At 43.4% G+C, this 17,812-nt stretch overlaps 1 protein-coding gene across 5 annotated transcripts in view; it reads left to right on the top strand.

The window, feature by feature from the left end:
• The window catches only part of LOC116439268 (protein spire homolog 1-like), a 30,962-nt gene that overhangs the window by 1,388 nt on the left and 11,762 nt on the right, over positions 1-17,812 (top strand). Inside the window, exons 2-16 of one of the 5 annotated variants that reach the window (XM_032098571.1) lie at positions 781-812; positions 1,261-1,425; positions 2,174-2,299; positions 2,577-2,642; positions 5,497-5,658; positions 7,672-7,740; positions 8,216-8,348; positions 8,810-8,934; positions 10,605-10,680; positions 11,228-11,379; positions 12,303-12,434; positions 13,748-13,812; positions 14,657-14,684; positions 15,095-15,237; positions 16,380-17,273. In XM_032098571.1, coding sequence (XP_031954462.1) covers positions 1,279-1,425; positions 2,174-2,299; positions 2,577-2,642; positions 5,497-5,658; positions 7,672-7,740; positions 8,216-8,348; positions 8,810-8,934; positions 10,605-10,680; positions 11,228-11,379; positions 12,303-12,434; positions 13,748-13,812; positions 14,657-14,684; positions 15,095-15,237; positions 16,380-16,551 — 1,596 coding nt within the window. In that variant the 5' untranslated portion in view covers positions 781-812; positions 1,261-1,278 and the 3' untranslated portion in view covers positions 16,552-17,273. Of the gene's footprint in view, positions 1-4; positions 813-1,260; positions 1,426-2,173; positions 2,300-2,576; positions 2,643-5,496; positions 5,659-7,671; positions 7,741-8,215; positions 8,349-8,809; positions 8,935-10,604; positions 10,681-11,227; positions 11,380-12,302; positions 12,435-13,747; positions 13,813-14,656; positions 14,685-15,094; positions 15,238-16,379; positions 17,274-17,812 lie in introns of those variants that run through there. The other 4 variants (XM_032098569.1, XM_032098572.1, XM_032098570.1 and 1 more) reach the window with 4 other exon arrangements.

Below are 17,812 nucleotides of genomic sequence, written 5' to 3'. Positions count from 1 at the left end.
TAACAGACTGAAGTGTGCGGACAAAGTAGGGGAAATTTCTTTTCCCCTGCTTTTTTTTGTTTTTCTTTTCCCCTCTCTTTTCTCTGTACGTTGTCATGGAGCTATTCTCCTGCCTGTACTTCATTTCAGAGGACTTTAGATGAGTGGTAATACAGATGTATGACCTACTGATTTCTCTCGTAGTGCTCTGTTGAATCATTTGGTTTTAGGGAATAGCTGTGATGAAAGCCTTCTACCGCTCATGTTATTTGAAATAAATAGTCTGAGGCTTTGTTATATGTACTGCTCTGTTCATCTTCCAGCATATGGTTCCTTTGTTATGGTAACTCTCACAGCAGATTTATGATTGGTACTTTCCCTTTTTTTGGTCACTATGTGTAGCCAGCAAGTGGCAACCAGTCTGTGTTAGGAAGGGCTTGGTTGGGCTGCAGCAGAGGTCAGTGCTAGGCTAACTCTTCAGGGACTAGAGTGGGTAGTAAAGAATAAAGACAAAGATCCTGTGCCTTCCCTGTGGTTGGATATCAATTAGCAAACAACAAAATGCAGTAGCTGTTACTTTGGGCTAATGCTCACAGTAGCATGAGTCTCCTATGTTGCTTTCCAGGACTCCCCCAAATACAGGCCTACTTTCCCCAGGTGGGACTGACTGTAGTCAGAGGAGTTAGTTACCTTATTAAAAAAAATGCTTCCTGTTCCCCTCCCTTGAAAAGGGTTCTAAAAGCTGTTTATCAATGCCTGTACAGATGTCTTTCTCCCCTGACCCTCATTTTTCCCTTTCAGATGCTGGCAGCATTCAGCAGTCAGAGGACAAGGTAAGCCTGTGTCTTTACCTTCACTGTGTTTGCAGATGTAATCCTGTTGTAGTAGAAGGCCAGCTCAGGAGATGCAGATGTCTTTGGAAACTATCAAGGTGCTTAAATTTGCTGTGCCCTGTGAGAGTGACTTCCCTGCAACCAGGAAAAGGAAACAAAATTCTTGGACTGAATTTAAGTAAGACAATGGGACTGGGAAACAATGTGGACAGATGCTGCCTACTGTGGAATAGAACAGAGTCTTTCTGTCTTAATAACAGATATCTTAGGGCTGCCAATTAAGGCCATTTAAAAACTTTAAACCAGCTTAAATGGAGGGTATATCTCATCCTGAGAGATGTGCTCAGTCCTTGGGAGCAGAGGAGGGTACTGGAATGGTCGAAAGTGAAAGCTGTGATGTTCTCCACAATGCTTTGTGCTGCACTGCTTCCTTGGTCTCTGTCTGCAGCTGTTGGAGTACTTGGGAATGGTGATCTATGAAGCCCTGGACTGGGGAATCGACAGCCAAGTGGAGCGAGAACTGAGTGATCCTTTGGAGAAACTGCTGTGCCTCATGTTGAAACTGGATGACAAGGCAATGAAACCACCAGTCACCCTGCAGGATGTTATCAAGGTTTCCTTCTTCCCACTTAGTAAATATAGCAGGTTTAGAGGAGTTGATGGAACAGTGCCGTTAACCAACAGGCAAGACCGCTTCTGGGAAAAAGCTGGGTGGGCTGTTGGAGGACACAGAGGGAGCATTGGCTTTCCCATCAGAGGGAAAAAGCAAAACCATTTTAGGTGTTTGTAAGTGCCCATGGAAAAGAATTAAGAAGGAAGACTGAGCATGGCTTTCCCACAGCTGTGTCTACAAAATCCTGTACACAGTCTCCAAATTCAATACCTAGAACACTATGGATATTGAAAAAACTTACTTTGCATAGAATTCAGCTTCTGCAAAGGCTGGGATTTGAATGTCTCAATTCAAACAAGTATTTCCCCCTCAGCCATAATTTAAAGGTATGAGAAACTTCCCATCCCTCTGTCTGATCAGGGCAGGGAAAACGAACAGGGCAAGTGACTCCACCTGCTGTGGGTTGTTGTTCTTTGAACTGGAGGCTTCCCCTTTCAGGTGCTTGTTTCAAAGCACACCTTATGGAAAACAAGGTATACAAATTACACAGCTGCTTCCATTATTGTACGTAAAAGATTGGACATCTTCCTTCTTTGTTCCTCTGTATCTGCAATAGAAAAAAATATAAAGGGGCAGTGAAGAAGATGATTTTTAACCATGGATTGAGGAAACTGAATCTTGCTTTATTCCATCCTACCATGATTTTTTAAATTTCAAGATCTTTTTAAAATAGCTGCACTTCTTTCAGGTCTGCGAGGAGCACTTGTCCAGGCCTTCTGAGGCTATCAGCCACTATGAAATGACTTGTAGGAGTCTGTTTACTGAATATATGGAACTTCAGAAGCTTGTAACCATCATCCAGACCTCCAAAGAGGTACATTATCCATTAGCTGCTATTCCCTCTACCTTCACACACTCACCAAGTTCTAAAGTAACCTTCTTATCGCACTAGAAGTGGAGCACCTGGATGAAGGTCTGTTTTCACTATGTGAATAGCTGCTGGCTCTGCACCACTTTTATTTATTGTAGCATTTGAAAGTTTAGGTGTTTAGAGCTTCTAGGCTTTTCAGATAAACATTAGTAATTTATGCTGGATAGACAGGAGATCACTGAAGAGTGTAAAGTAATGACCTCATGTGCTTGCTTCTCAGAGACTGAGAAAAATGGATGTGGAAGATTGGGTGGAAAACCCCATTCAAAAGAAGAAAACCCATGGTGTAAGGGATTTATTTTCTTCATTATGGGGGACTGGGTTTTTTGGTCAGTATTGGCTCTCTGAGGCTTTCCATTGATTCTTCTATGAAAAATAGAGCTTGAACACAAATTAAACTGCTTAGGTTGTTCAGGAGCCTGAGTAGTTAAAGACTTGTTTGCAAAACAAGCTGGGGAGTGAACTTGAAGTTAAACTATTTCATATGTCAACCTCACGTGGACTTCTATTCTACCCAAAGATTGTCTTTGTGGTCCAACTTAAACCACTTCTAAAAATGAAGTTGGAGGCAGTCTTTGGAGTAAGTGCCCATAAGTAGTTACTCAGGCTCTTTCTACCCACAAATGAGCCCCAAATTCCAGCTCTTGGCAGGAACTGACATCTGCCAAAAGCAATCTGTTCCTTTCTCATAGCTGGACTGAAAACTCCCAGAAACCTGTTCTGTTGTTGGTAGTCCTGGGGTGGACTAGCTCACTCTTATTATGTGGGATCTCTGTTGGTCAGGACTGGCAGGGACTGAAGGCCAGTAGCACTGTCCATCTTTGTGGTTGTGCAGCTCCAGCAGCTCAAACAAAGGGGTGAAGGAGGGTGAGGAGATGTCTCTCCAGCCTTCTGTGCACTGCCTTTCTTGCCTTTGCCTTTTGTCCTTCCATAGACGTTGGACTGTGTGGTTGGGGCAGGGAAAGCAACTTGCTGTGCTCTTTTCAAGGCTCTACACAGTCAGGGCTCAATCAGAAACAAATAGCTTCAGGCTGGAGCTCTGCCCAGCATAAACAAATGCTCTGTAGTCTGGAGTCTGTGGAGACAAACAGCAAGCCCCAAGAGACTTGTGGACTTGCTCCCTTTGTCTAAATAGCACTTGCTTTGAAGCGTGCTCAAACTATTTGTATGAAAATGTTTGTGAAATGTGTGTTTGGGCATATTCTCAATTTTGTGATCTATTAAAATAAACTGGCAAGCTATCTCAAACCACAAACTCATCAACTGCTGTAGCTCTTTTCTGCAGGGAATACATGAATAAATACATGGACTTTGCTGTGTGGCCCGAAGGCCAGTGTATTTGGCCTCTGCTCCTTCAGGAGACATGAATTCCAAAAGCTGTTGCAAATCCTCTGCCTCTAGTTTCCAAGTCCTTAAGCACCAGTTGATTGCATTGCTCTGACAAACTCTTGAGTTTAAAATAACCAGGATGCCATCTTCTCTGTGATCCCACAGATTAGAGCTGATGCCTTGAGTGGTGCTAAGCAGGTAATGTGCTCTATGGACCACACTTTTTCATGTTGACTGATATAAAACAGGTCTTCTGAAATGCAGACTACAGCCTGACAGCATGCAGGGTTGTACAGTTTCAGCAGAGCTTATTTCTACATGTCCCTTGTTGGTATTCACCTTGAAATCTAAGCAGTGAGACCTGTTAGAAACTCAGCTGTTTTACCACTCACTGTTGAACTCAAGGCAATGGGTTTAGAGTGTTGTAGTCCTTTGTCTTGTACTGCATAGGTTGTGGAAAGTTTAGGTGGCTTTTGACAATACATGGGATGGCACAAATAGAATAATTGCAGTGATCCAGTCAGTAGGGAAGTAAAAGCATGAGTGCTAATGATGTCACCAACATCTGAAAAATGTTTTGGGTGTGCAAGTTGCTCTGAAATGACCAGCTGGAGGCAATTCTTGTCCCCAAACTAATGTGGTAATATTACAGTACAGAAGTCTCTCTTCAGGTCATGTCTCTCAGTCAAGTTCAGTCGCCATGTGAAATACAACTCTATAAAGTGCAAATGCCTTGGAATAAGCTATTCCAAAAGTCTCAAGTACTGATGACTTTGCCCAGAGACTTTTGTGTGTTCTCCCACACAGTATTAAATATAGCCTAGAAGATATGTCTAGTGTTTGATCATTCTTTGAGAGTTCTAGTTCTCTGGAGTTGAGGTATGACTGTACCAAAGCCAGGCTAAAACAGTCCAACAAAAATATGTCTCCTTGAAGGCAGCCATCAGGCAGAGATTGCCTAAGACTCTTCTTGGTATCTGAAGGAGTGAGTTGAGAGAAGGTGCTTCATGCTGTAAGTAGAAAAGAGAGAGAAGCCTAAGTCAGATACTTTGTTCTGAGGCAGTTTTCTAAAATGTTTTGCTTCCCTATCACTGTTTCTAATACCATGACTTGTTCTTACTCAATTTGCCACCGGGGTCCAGATAAGCTGTTGATTTAGCACTTCTGTTACAATGTTGTCTAAACATGCTATTGAGTTGATTATTTTTTTTCCTGCCTTTAACTTTTGTTGGGTTATACTGCATGCCTGAACTTCCTCAGATACTAGTACAGAAACAGGATGAGCAGATGTCAGGGTTTTTAGCTTGTGTCTCCAGGCTGAGATTACTAACCTATGCTGCCTTTAAGTATGAGATCCCTTCCCACTTGTCGTCTTCTTTTGTTTCTGGGTACTTCAACCCTTGGTTTCTGAAAATTTAGGGGATTTTAATGTTAAGATTTGGGGTTTCATTCCCAGTGTTTCTTAGGATCCAGTAAGATGAAAACACCCTTGCACCTGGAACACTTGCAGAAAGAAAATGTCTATTAATTTACCTGGCAGCAAAAGCTGTATTTTGCTGAAGTACATCCATAATGTTAATGACAAAATTTGGGAATGAGCTTGGTAAGCCAGCTACCAGTTTCCTTGTTGTAAATTAACTTCTTTGGTACTGCTCCCTGATCTGGAAGTGAGGAGAAGGGCATGTTAGGGACACAATTCTGTGTTTCTGAATGACTTCAGCTGTTAAGTGTGCCCTGTTACATGGAGGGAGGGGATGCTGCTCTGAAAGTTCTAGCCAGCTACTGACTTGGCCCTTGCTGGTTTCTCCAAGGCATCCCTGTGGCCTGGTGTCATCTGTGAGCTGCAGACTGGTGTGAGGCTGCGCAAGGCCGCTGAGCGACCGCAGCGTTGTGTGTCTCCAAAAGAACGCATTCGCTCTCCCTACGAGCTACTTTTGGATGACATTCAGCACAAGAGGTACACCCTGCGGAAGGTGAGTGACTGGAGTCAGCAGACAACTTTGGAAACATCTGCTCTACTTAATTTCTGAGCAGTATGTGTTGAGACCTCTTCTCCAAAGGCTTGTCTTTCTCAAAGGTACACAACAGTTCCATGGAATAGACTCTTGCTTGCTTGTGCTTTCCACCTTGGACACTTGTGTCCTTCCAGGCTCCTTGAGCTGAGCTGTGCCTGGCATCTTTTACTTGTTGCGACGTCTTCCCAGATACTGTGGTGTGTATGCAGGTGCAAAAGCCCTTTTGAGACAGTTCTCTGCTCAGCCTCAGACAGAGGCCTCTGGGCAGTGCACTCAACTACTGCAGGAGTTTAGTCAGGGTAAAAGATGTTGAGCCTCTCTCGGGGAGGGGTGGGGACTTCCAGCTTCACCACTTGGTTGGTGAAGATGACCAGGTACAAAAATGTCTGGGGTGTCTCTAAAGGCTTGGGATGCTCTTTGCTTGCTGCAGCTCGAGCTGGGAATGATGAGCAGATCTAAAACATTGGCACAAGGCCTTGTGGCATTGGCGTGCTTTGCAAACAGACGTCTCGGCAGTAGATGAGACGCAACTCTTCTTGTAATAAAGAGCGGTATTACAAAAAGTGAAAACTTTGCATACTGCACTAGGCATCAGCTTTTTTCTCCTCTGTGTTGGTGCTGCTAGAGTGTAGCAGGTTTAAAAGCTTCAGCTAAACCATGCACCTCTATAAAATCCCAGCTCTTGCTTGGCTTGACTCTGCCTCCAGGTAAGGCTATGTCATGTGTTTGGAGATTATCTATTGATGGATATGTAAATTAATAGTATTGGAAAGGAGACAGTGCATCATAACTAATTTGTATTCCTTGCAATGTACTGTGTATCAATTCACTGTGCAGTACAGAACTGTAACTCAAGGTGGCAGGATGATCTGGGTCTTGGGGTTTGTTTTTGTGTTGTTTTTTTTTTTTTTCCCTTTCCTTTTTTTCCTTTTTGGTAACTTTTTTCTTTGGTCCACGAGAAGCACAAACATGTTTAAAGAGTAGTAGTCAGAAATACTGAAAGAAAGCAGAGTGCTACTGCTCAGGTCTTTGTGAAGGCTCTTAAACTAGGATTTCCCCATCTGCAAAGCTATTTTAAAGCTTGTCTAGCAAAGAGTGGTCTAATTTGCAAATGAATGAAAGCACAGCTAGTGTGGGAAGCTGTAGTGTTGTTCTACCTGCACTCCCACGTGTTCTGAAGTTGTACACACAAGTGAAAGTAAATGGCATGGCCTCAAAATAGGAATAAGTGAACAAGGCAGCTAAAGACATGCATGTGCAATTGACTTTTTTGTCAGTTCTCCCCTATGCAAGCACAGGACTTGATGCTTCACATGAATATCTGCCCTGCAATTCTATCTTGCTATTGTTCCTAGTTTATGTAGGGCTGTAAGCCAGTCTCTGGGACTCTGGCTTATGCATACAGCTGCCTGCTGCTACTGTTCTTGTTAGTCTTGTTAACCCGTTCCATTGCTCTCCTCCCTGGAGCCGAGCTTTTACTGGTGAATATGGTGTGACCATGGTGGTTGTCAGGATCACTCCTGGCATTAGTGTGTGAGCATGAGGGTTTTCCAGCAGCTTCTCAGAGCAGTTCATGAGCTGCTGGGGCTAGAAGGCTTTATGCTCCTTGTGCAAGCCTCTAAGGGCTGTGCAGTACTTCCGATTGCCTCTGGTTTGCCATCGGCAAATCTTACCCTACCAAAAACCCATGTAAGGAAACTCCATTATTCTACACTTGCTGACTCTTTGTTTTGTTTAGGGGTTTTTTTGTTTGTTTGTTTTGTGGGGGTTTTGTGTTTGTTTGGGGGTTTTTTTCGTTTTGAGGTGGGGGTTTTTTGTTTGTTTTGGGGTTTTTTGTTTTGTTTTTTAATGCCTTCCCTACCTCCCTTGTTCCCAAATCCTTACTTGCATCATTTGCTGTGCTGCTGAATGGCAGGGTGTACAAGGGGTAGAGAAAGAACTATTTCTTAAGCATCACTTCTGCTCTTTCAGGTGACCGTCAAGCAAAAACACAGGGCCCCCAAAGTTGATGTAGCTGCTCCCAAGCCTCATCTAAAGCCGGTAGGTGACCTGGTGCTGAATCTGATGATAGCAAAACAAGTTAATTCTGGAGCTGACAGGATGTTTTGAAGGAATATAAAGCTAATACCTTAGCTACTGATTTGTATTTGGGAGGGGGTTATATTAACCATGCTTAACTTTTGAATAGACCCTCCTGCCAAACACGGCACTAGGAAAATGGGAATTGACATCTTCATAGAAGAAAGATGATCAATCTTCCTACTTCTTCCACTGCTACTTTAATTTGGAACATTTTGTGGTCTTCAAAGAACTCCTGGAGCTCTCAATTTCAAATTTGAGTCGCTATAGTGCTCTACTATGCATAGTGCTGAAGAGTGTCTCATGTGCAGGGCCCAGTGCCCTCTTGGGTGACAAGCACTTGCAAAACAGAGCCATTGCTGATGCAGTTGTTCTGTCACCACTGGTCTCCTTTCTCTGTCCAATGGCTCTTTGTGGTCCTATGCTTTGCCTGTAGATGTTGAAGGTGAAGCTGAAACAGTGTGTGCCCCAGGAGCCCAGCTGGCACAAACAGCTCATGGCAGAAATAAAACAACCACCGAAGCTTCGGTCAGCAGCAGCAGCACAGGAAAAGGGGAGCAGCTCCAAAGGTACTATACTGAAAGCACTGCCATAGAGTGACTTAGCAAGCAAGAAAGTGACGTCAGCATTGGCTAAAAATAACAGATGGCCTTGGAAATGAAAGCCCTTATCTTTTCAATAACATTTGTAATGTAAGGGGCAGGGAGGAATATACAAATTTGGTGTGATAGAGATGGTATGGCATAAGAAGAGTTATTTCTAAAAAATCTGTTTGTGTCTTATTAAGACTCAAAAGATATTTCAACTTGTGCTTTTTTTAAATGGATGTTCAAATTTGTCTGTCCACTAAGTGAGATTACTTAGGATTTTGACCATCACCTAAGACTAAAAGATTATGTAACTATCAGGACAAAGTCTGGTTAAATCTCAAATTCCAATGGGTGGGTATCAAATTTGTCATCTTCGTCCCAGCTCAGTGTGTCATTTAGTCTGTGAGTATGGGCTTTTTTGTTCTCCCTCTCCCCTGCAGAAATGCTTGTGGCATCAAATACTGCCTTGAACTCTCCAAGTGACAGTTTCTTCCATCTCCAAGATGCCAGTACTGAGTTTAAAATTGCCAACACTACAACACAGCAGCTGGGACCAGGAGCTCAGGTAAGGCTTTAGGTGAAAGGACTATGGAGAAGCATATGGGTACTTCAGGAATTGAGCTGCAAGCACATACATAACCTGGAAGGTCAGGAACAAATCCTAATATAGGAAATCTTGTCTCAAAAGTGAAAAAATGTGGTACTGCTGGGTTCACTGAAGTCAGTTTCCTCTACAGAAGCTCATGTTATATTCAGACACCTCTGTTTGTGGCATGACTGAAGCATATAGGTACTGATCTCTCTCTCTGACCAGTGACAGCATGCAAGGGAATGGCCTGAAGCTGAGTCAGGGGAGGTTTAAGTTAGTTATGAGGAAAAGGTTTTTCACCTGCAGGAACAGGCTTCCCAGAGAAGTGTTCACAGCACCAAGCCTGACAGAGCTCAAGAGGCATTTGAACAATGCTCTCAGGCACATGGTGTGACTCTTGGGGTGGTCTTGTGCAGGGGCAGGAGTTGAACTTTGGTGATCCTTGTGGGTCCCAACTCAGGATATTCTATGATTCTACAGAACTGAGGTCTGCTCTGGTCTCTGAAAACTAGATCCTGCAGAAGTTTTAATAGCATGGGAGTCTGACCAATATGGGTCAGAATATTCCCACTCTTACCTCACAGTGAGGCATTTGATGCTAGATGTATTGAGGTATTTTGATTTCATGTGGTATGTGAGCTCATGGAAGGAAAATGTAATGATTTATTTTCAGGAAGCAACTTGATGGGTGAATTCCCACTCATCTGTCTGTGTAGTTATTTTGGGAGCACCATTCTTCAGTAAACCATGATACACAGTCTTTGGGTTCTTTAACTCTTGGCTCTGTCATGAAAAGCTTGACTGCTTGGTTCTGGGATTCAGTCTGAGCATATTCCGAAATTCTGTGGAACAGAACTTAAGCCCTAACACATCATGTCTAGCACAGATGCTCTGGCATATAAACAGGAATCTGTTTTCTGTAAATATTTCTGCTTGAAATGTAGTTGCCTAACTGAGGAAAACAGATATGAATTAATAAAAGCAGAAAATCTTAGCTATATTTGCCCCAGTCTGTGCTACTTGTAGGAATATTCAGCATTTGAGAGCCCTGTGGTTGATGTATTACTGCTGAACTAGAAGGACTTTCATATATAATATAATATATTCTATATATATAATATAATCAAATTTGTTTTCTGCTTGTCTAGACAAGGTAGAAACAATGCTGTTGAGATAAAGCATGGGGCTTGAGTTGAGTTAATGGGTTGGGTTAGTCACAGTCTCTTGAACTGTTCTCCAGTGTTGCTACATGTGAACAGGAGCCAAGAAAATGGTTCCAGTGTATTCCATGGATTGCATAGGGAGGCTGTTGCAAAGTTGGTTCCTGAACAGATAGAACTCTGGTACTAGTATCCACTATTGGACTTGGGCAAGAGAGACAACAGGTGAATTTGAAACTTCACTAACTTGGCTGGAACTTCCTAGTTGTGGAGTGCAAGGGAAATTAACTTGTTATTCCAAGAGGAAGTAGAAAGTTCCTAAATGTACTCCATTGATTTTTCTCTCTGCTCCACTTTTGGCTGAGCCTTGAACATTTCTGATCCGTTGTGGGCATCCTGGATTTTGTTAGGCATCAGTAGTTCTAAGGAAGTGGCCTTGGTGTCTCTTATATGCAGATTATGAACATCCTGTCCTCTGGTCTACAGGAAACCACTCCCAAGCTGCCTGCCAGTGCCTGCCTTCCCTCCACCAGGCCACCAGGAGTATCCTGTTTCAGCACAGGTCAGTGCACTTCTGGCTGCACCTCTAAACCAGGTCACAAAGTACAGCCAGTGGTCTGATGGGCTCCCAAAGCCTTGGGCTGGGCTCAATGTCCACTTCTCTGATCACCTGAAGATACTTTGCAGGAGAAGATCCAACACTAAATAAAGTCTGGGGAGGTGCCCTTAGAAAATAATTTCTCAGCAGTTGACTGAAGCTTGTGTAGCTCCTGCAGCTTCAAAACAATGATTGCATGTCCCCAAAGGCCTGACTGGAATTTGCAGTAAAAGCTAAATGAGTGTTTTGAATATTCAAGTAGAAAGTGCAGCACTTCATTTTATGAAGCTAAATGGTGCTAATGACGCCTCATCAGTGCCTACTGACAAGCATAATTACTGTAACCTCTGCTTTTTTTTGTGATCTGAGCAGATGGGTTGGAGGGGGAGAGGTGTAAGCCTTGCTACCTTCAGAAGGCAGTGTAGTGCTCTTGAGTGTTAAGCTTTCAGGGTGAATACTTAGAAACTGACAGTTGGTTTTCTGCACCCTAAAACTCTCTCTTCCCATCCAGGTTTCGCTGCAAATTTTATGTGTCCTCCCATGAGTGCACCCACACCAGGAGACATTAAACTGAAGTGTTTCCTGAGCACTGGCCAACAGAAGCTGCCTCCTTACAGAGGAAGGTCCAGATCTTTAGAGAGAGGCCTTCAAAGCAAGGAATTTGTAAGTCCAACATGTCAGCAAGCAACCCTGGTCTGACACCTCTGATAATGACTTGCACCTTGATCCTCATGCAAGCAGTAAGCATGCTCTGTGGTTTTTGTCTTGGGACATATTGTATCTGAAGTATGTATATTATTCTCTCCTTGGAGACAGCTTAAGAGAAGACTGGATGCTGTAGTGTCCTTGTGGTGGCTTCCCACTTTGAATGATATGAAATAAAGTTTTCTCATACAAGAAGAGAAAAATACCATGGCATTACTTGAAAGTGTCCATCAAGGCTTCCTCAAGCAGAATGTAATTGAAAGTGGGACTGTCCTGCTTTCTCCATGTCCCTTCATTCTCTCTAGACTCTGATATGCTCACAAGGATCTTGTAAGCTGCAGTAAAGGGGAATAGTTAACAAAATGTGGATAGCACAGCATCGGTGACTTTTAAATGTATAATGTATGTAGAACTGAAGTTATCAGGCTCTGAATGATGGTTGTGGGTGAAATGCTGGGGTCTGTGTGCTTCTGTGCAACCCTCTGAATTATGGTCTCACCCTATTCTGCCCTGACAAGGTGTGCTGTGCTCTTGTCTCTTTCTTTCCTTCTGCATCCCTCCTTGCCCAACCTTGGTAAGTCTCTGAGCTCTCTGACACCTCTTGTATCCAGGAGGGGCCAAGGTGGCATCTGTTCTGTGGCCTGTTCCAAAAGGTAAAATGTCTCAAAGGAATCTGCTTGAAAACTGCAGCAACCACTCACCTCCCTGTAGTAGTTTTTCTGCTAGTATTGTCAAAGAGTCACCTGATAGTCCCCATCACAAGCAAAATAGGTTTTCAGAGAAAAATGCTCCTGATCCTTTGGGACCCAGTTTTAAGGTGATCTCCCCAAACAGCTGCTTTCTTCAACTTGATCTGATGTTTAACTTCTGTCTTTCAATAGGACTGTCCCTTTCCTACCAAGTGGCCATCACCAACCATTGTTGAGCTGATTGGAACCAGATATGCAATGATGGTGCTGGAAGGGCAAGGCCTCTTCCAAGGAGGTAGTGATGGTGTCTTTCCAAGAGCAAAGGTATGTTTCTTCTCGTTTTCTTTGTGCTGCCCTTGCCTTTTCAAAAGCTGGCAGGTTTCATGGCCCTCAGTGATGAACTGCAGAGGTGCCCTCTGTCTCAACTTATCCTATTCATAACAGCTGATCTGAGTTTGGCCCTAGGCTGGAAAAACTTTTTAGTATTTATGCAGTGATGGCTTCTAATCCATCTTAAACTGTGTAAATTGCCTAGAAAGTAGCCCAACTTTTGCTTGTTGCTTCTTGTCTGATTTCCATGTGAGGAGAGCTGACTGCCATGACCATTGGTCAGCTCTGAAATCCCGAAGTAAATAGTTGGGATTTGGTACTGCTAAACAGTGAAACGAAGGCTTTTGACTCAGGCTCCCACGCCCGAGTTGTGCTGACTCAAACCACCTTGGCAATTGGACATGAAGGCCAAGAAGATGAGGGGCACAGGGAAGGAGCTGTAGCTCAGGACTGTTGGCTGTTCATGTTTCTTGACTCCTGGCTTATCCCCTGAGTCTCCTTTAGAGAGGGGGTGTTGCAACCACCCCTCCAGAGCAGATGTCCTGAGTACAGGCCCTTTGCAACACAGATGTGAGGAAGCCTGTGCTTCTTGGCTTTTGGGTCATTTTCTTGCCCTCATTTATTTAGCAGTATGGACAGAGTCAAAGGCTCTACTAGCAGAGCTATGCTACTTCCACAAGCTATCTGACGCTCCTGAGACTGAATCCTTGTTTTCTTCTCACCTCACTGACCCTGCTTTAACTTGCCTGCTGTATGACTATTCTAAAATGGCTTTCTTACCCCCTGCTGTTTTTTCAGCTTTCTCAAGTTCTACTTCTCAAGATAATATCACTTTGACTGCCAGCTGTGTATGAATGTGCTCTTTTTTAGAAAGTCCAGGCAACTCATCAGCTTCCTTATGACTCATTTTTTGCTTCAGGATTGAATTCAAATTTGCCCTGATTTAATCTCTTTGGGATTGCTGCAGTCTACCTCAAAGAATGTCTCTCTTCTCTCTCTTAACTAGCTACTGCTACACTCTTGCACAATACAGCTATTGTTTGCTCAAGAGCCTTTTTTTAAACTCCTGTTGTCTGGCAGCTGCCCCAAACCTCTGCATTATAAAAACACTGGCCTACAAGTAAGAATTTTTTTGCCTTTTTAGCTTTTAATTCCTGTGTCTTTGCTATCATTTATTGGACCTCTGTTATTGTATATGAATATAAAGCCTTTAGAAGGTTTATGTGCTTGCTCTTTGGCAGGCAGTGGATCCTGTTGGTACAAAGATATTTCCCATTTGCATTCACAAATAACTTTCCTTTCCACAGATCTGTTTCAGCTGCCATAAGCAGATGTTTCTTAAGTGGCCTTACAACTGTTACCTCTGCAGCAGGTGAGCTGATATAAAAGAAAAAAACGAGGAGAGAGAAAAGAGTGAAAGAACAGTGCTGAGAATTTTCAGTATTCATTGGTTGTGCTACTGGATAGGAACGGGTTGCTGAACCCTTCAGCTTTGCCTTACTGCACAAGCCAGGCTGAAGTGTCTACAGCTGGGGAGGATGTGGAAAGTCTTGTCTCTGAAGTAGTATCTCAGTTTTAACTCTTAGTATTAAGTCAGCAATAGCCAAATTTCCTGTGCCAGTATTAAATTAATTTCTCTGAGATCAACCTCTGCATTTTGCTCTAAAGGTTTGATATAACTTCAGCCAAGGGCTTGAACAGGTTCTGGGGGAGGGTCTACACCAGAATCTTCTGTTGAGGACTGAAAAAGAGAACTCCAGACCTTGTGACTGGGGAAGGACTTGAGCCTACTTGTATCCACTTACTTGTCAGAGGCTTTCTGTTCACGGGAGAGTGAGAGAGGAACTTCAGGCTCATTAAGGCTCACTTAAATCTATTTGAAGGGGTTGTGAAGCACTGAATTGATTATAAGCAGCAAGTAAACAACCACTGGAAACTGAGCAACTGTCTGGTGGTAGTGCTGGGTGAAGTGTAATGAGCATTTTCAGATAAAGTCTTGAAGCTATGGATGTTGACACATTTCAGATGATTTAAACTACCAGAAATAGGAAGGCTGGCAATCTGAATAGGGGACTTCTCAGCTTGCTCACTTTGCCATCAAGTGATTCTGCCACAATCATGAGTTCAGACTTACTTGGGAATGTCACCTGTAGCTGCAATATTGGTATCTGCTGAGCTTTACTCAAATGATGATGCTGGAGAGTTTTTTCTTTCAGGGTTGTCTGCTGTGACTGCTGCGTTAAGGCAAGTCTAGTCTTTACAACAGCATATGGGATTTTTACATTTTCTGCTTTCCCTCCTCCTCACCTAGTCCTCAGAAGCTTTCCTTCATCCCACTGATACCTCAAATCTACCCTCTAGCTAGTTTCTAAGAAAATAGAAGAGGGAATAGTATGAGGTGTAAAAGTAGCCAGGGTGACACAGATATCTCTTGTCATACTCAGCTAAAACAACTCTGGTTCTTCTTTCTTTCATCCTGTGTAAAGTGGTTGGGATTACACTGTGCTCTATTTATACAAGGGTCAGAAAGTTCACTGCATTAATGTCTACCTTTTAAGTGCACCAATAAATCAATTGCATGGCATGCAAATTGTCTTGCTAAGGAGGAGGATGTGTTTCCCTGAGAACTCAGGTGACTTGTGTTGTGATTCTAGATGTCAATGCCCTTCAGAACATGTGTACATCTCCCACTTCAGTTCCTAAAATTTTTGAGACTCTCCAGAGAGGAGGACCCAGCTACTCAAGAGCAGAAGACCTCCGAGTTGCTACATGAAATAGAGCACTGGCAGTATTTTGGGTAAGCTGGGACGGGGTTGTTCTGTTTTTGCTTTGAAAGATGTCACCAGTTACTTATGCAAAGCTACAAACATGCAGACAGCAGTATGTAGTATTGGGCTGGTCTGCTGAATGTTCTGGTTTTAGCCACTGCTCTACCTAGGCTACAGTTCTCTTGGAAGTATTGTGGATTTTAGATGACCAAAAGGGAGGAAGTGTAGCTGCTCTGAAATGCGTTTTCCTTTTTAACTAACAGGCTTGTGACATGGATTTAGAAGTGTCTATATTAATGCAGACATAGAAGGCTCCTTGCAATACCTTCATAGTATGAGGATTTCCAGACCCCATCACATTCTATCCCCCACAGCTGGAGGTCTGTCACTACAACCCAGAAGTAGCCACTTTCTACCTAGACATGAAATGTCCCAGTTGTGGCTCAGGTATAACTGACTGAAGAGTGATGCCACACATGGTTTCTTGGTCTCTCCACACACATACAGACCCTTTCCTTTTGTCCCCAGAAAACGAATTATTCCAAAAAGAGCTTTTGACAATTCTGGGTGAAAAAGACAGACAACATGCATATAAGACTGAAAACATACATTATCTCTTCTTTATGTTCTCTTCTTTCCAAAGCAGTAAAATTTTCTACTGGGGGAAGCAATACCTTCTTTTTGGTCTTCTGAAGCCATTCTTTAATGTAGCCAGAATAAAGACACAGCAGTTTCTGGTTCTAAGGCTTGTACTTCAGTTGCCGAAAATCAGGAGCAGTGTTCATTACTGAAGTTGACTGCATGGGGCAGGCAGTAGTTTGGTCTGTGTTGTAATGCAAATGCTGCAGAAGAGGCCTGAGAGACTGCATTACTGTCACACTGCAGGATGGCCAAAAAATGTCCTACTGCACGAGGATGCAGCCATAACCTTGGACCAGACACAGATATCCATTAGCCCTTTGGCTGACACACTGTCAATAGAGAGAAGGTGTCAGTAAGGGAAGCTGTTCTGGTGCTTTTTAGCCTTCCTAAGTGGTGCTGATGGCTCTTTTGAACCTGTGCATTTGGCTAAATCACTTAGCAGCCTGGGAGAAGGGTGGAAGAGCACCATGCCCTCTAACCGAACCCTGGGTCAGCTTTCCTGCTTTTGTTGTTCCCTCTCCCCCTCCAGTGTACCCGTTGTTTTGGAGCCCCGTTGCCTAGCACAGCCGCTGTGCTGTTACACAGGGGCCATGGCAGACTGGCTGACTGCAGACATCTGTACACGGTGTGAGCAATATGTGTTGAATATGGCTTCCAGTCAACAGCACAGCATCCCTCTCAGGAGAATTTCCTGGACTTGAACCAAACTGGAACGATTCTACCATACATTTCTCCTGTCACTTGTTATGTACCTGAAATAAATGAAACAGCTTTATGCACCTACTGACATAAAGGCCTGAATAAAAGACCTCCCTGCTGGTTAGTCTAAGCAGGAAGCACAGTTAGTATTTCTGTATTGTGAAGTATTCTAAAGCTTTGTGGGTTTTAGAACTGTTTTATTCTTTTTATGTGTCTTGGGAAAAATAAATGTTGAAGCACTATCACGCCTTTGGCATTTCTTTCTTTGCACCTGCAGTTGTCATTGTTCTGTGGCACTGTTTGCATTCATTGCTGAGCAGACTTCATTTAATGTACTGAGCAGAGAGAAACTTCAAACCAAAACCCCCATTTCTGAGAGGCTTGGAAAGTGGAGTTCTCAGTTATGCAATCACATCACCATGCAGATTGCAAACACTCCTTCCTCATAACTCACAGCGTTGAAGCTCACTGCTTTGATGCATGTAGTGATGGCTGCTCTGTCTGCTTGCATCAGGAAGCAGATTTGGTTTAGGAAGCTTGTTTTGGTTTTTGTCTGTGCAATATCGTGCTTTGTCACCAGAGCTTTCTGTGCATCTCACAGATATACCTATTATATCTCAATGCTGTCATCAGCTGAAGGGCACAGGGTTGTTCTTGAGAGATTCTTGCTCATTGGCTTGGCCTTAAGCATTTGCCCTGGAATAAACTGGACTATTGCAACATTTCATGGATTTTTTTTTGTGTGTTTAAAACAAAAAGAGATACTTGATAGTATATTTATTGATCCCTAGCAATTGCCTTAATGGGAAGGGATGTGGGGCCTGATGGAGTTTGCCTTGGCAAGTTTTGCAGGGCCTGGATAGACAGTGTTGAAGGATACAATGGACCTGTAGCTGGAATGAGTCATGCTGAAGAAGATAATGGCTGGGAAGGCCAGTTCTAGGTAGAGGAGAAGGGGAAGAAAAACATGTTTAAGCTGAGCCCAAGGTCTGCATCCAAACTGCCACGAGGGTCAATATCTCCAGCTGACTTGCACTGGCCTGACTCTGTTTCCTCCCAGCTGCCTGTCTGCAAGCTCGTGCCTACTTGCAGGTTTGGGCAAGCTCTGCAAGTAAATGAATGTGGGGAAGCTGGAGCTTGTGCTTCCTTTTGGAGCAAGTTCAAGTGTTCCTCTTCCTTCAGTCAATTAGGAGGGGTGCAGCCTGCCTGTCCAGGTCCTCTTCTGCATGTGCCAATTGCTGGTGCTTCTGGGAAGCACATCCT

This window comes from Corvus moneduloides, chromosome 2 (assembly GCF_009650955.1).
Source record: "Corvus moneduloides isolate bCorMon1 chromosome 2, bCorMon1.pri, whole genome shotgun sequence".
In the NCBI taxonomy this organism is placed as follows: domain Eukaryota; kingdom Metazoa; phylum Chordata; class Aves; order Passeriformes; family Corvidae; genus Corvus; species Corvus moneduloides.
Note: the sequence above shows the minus strand (reverse complement) of the source record. Positions and strands in the feature narration are given on the sequence as shown.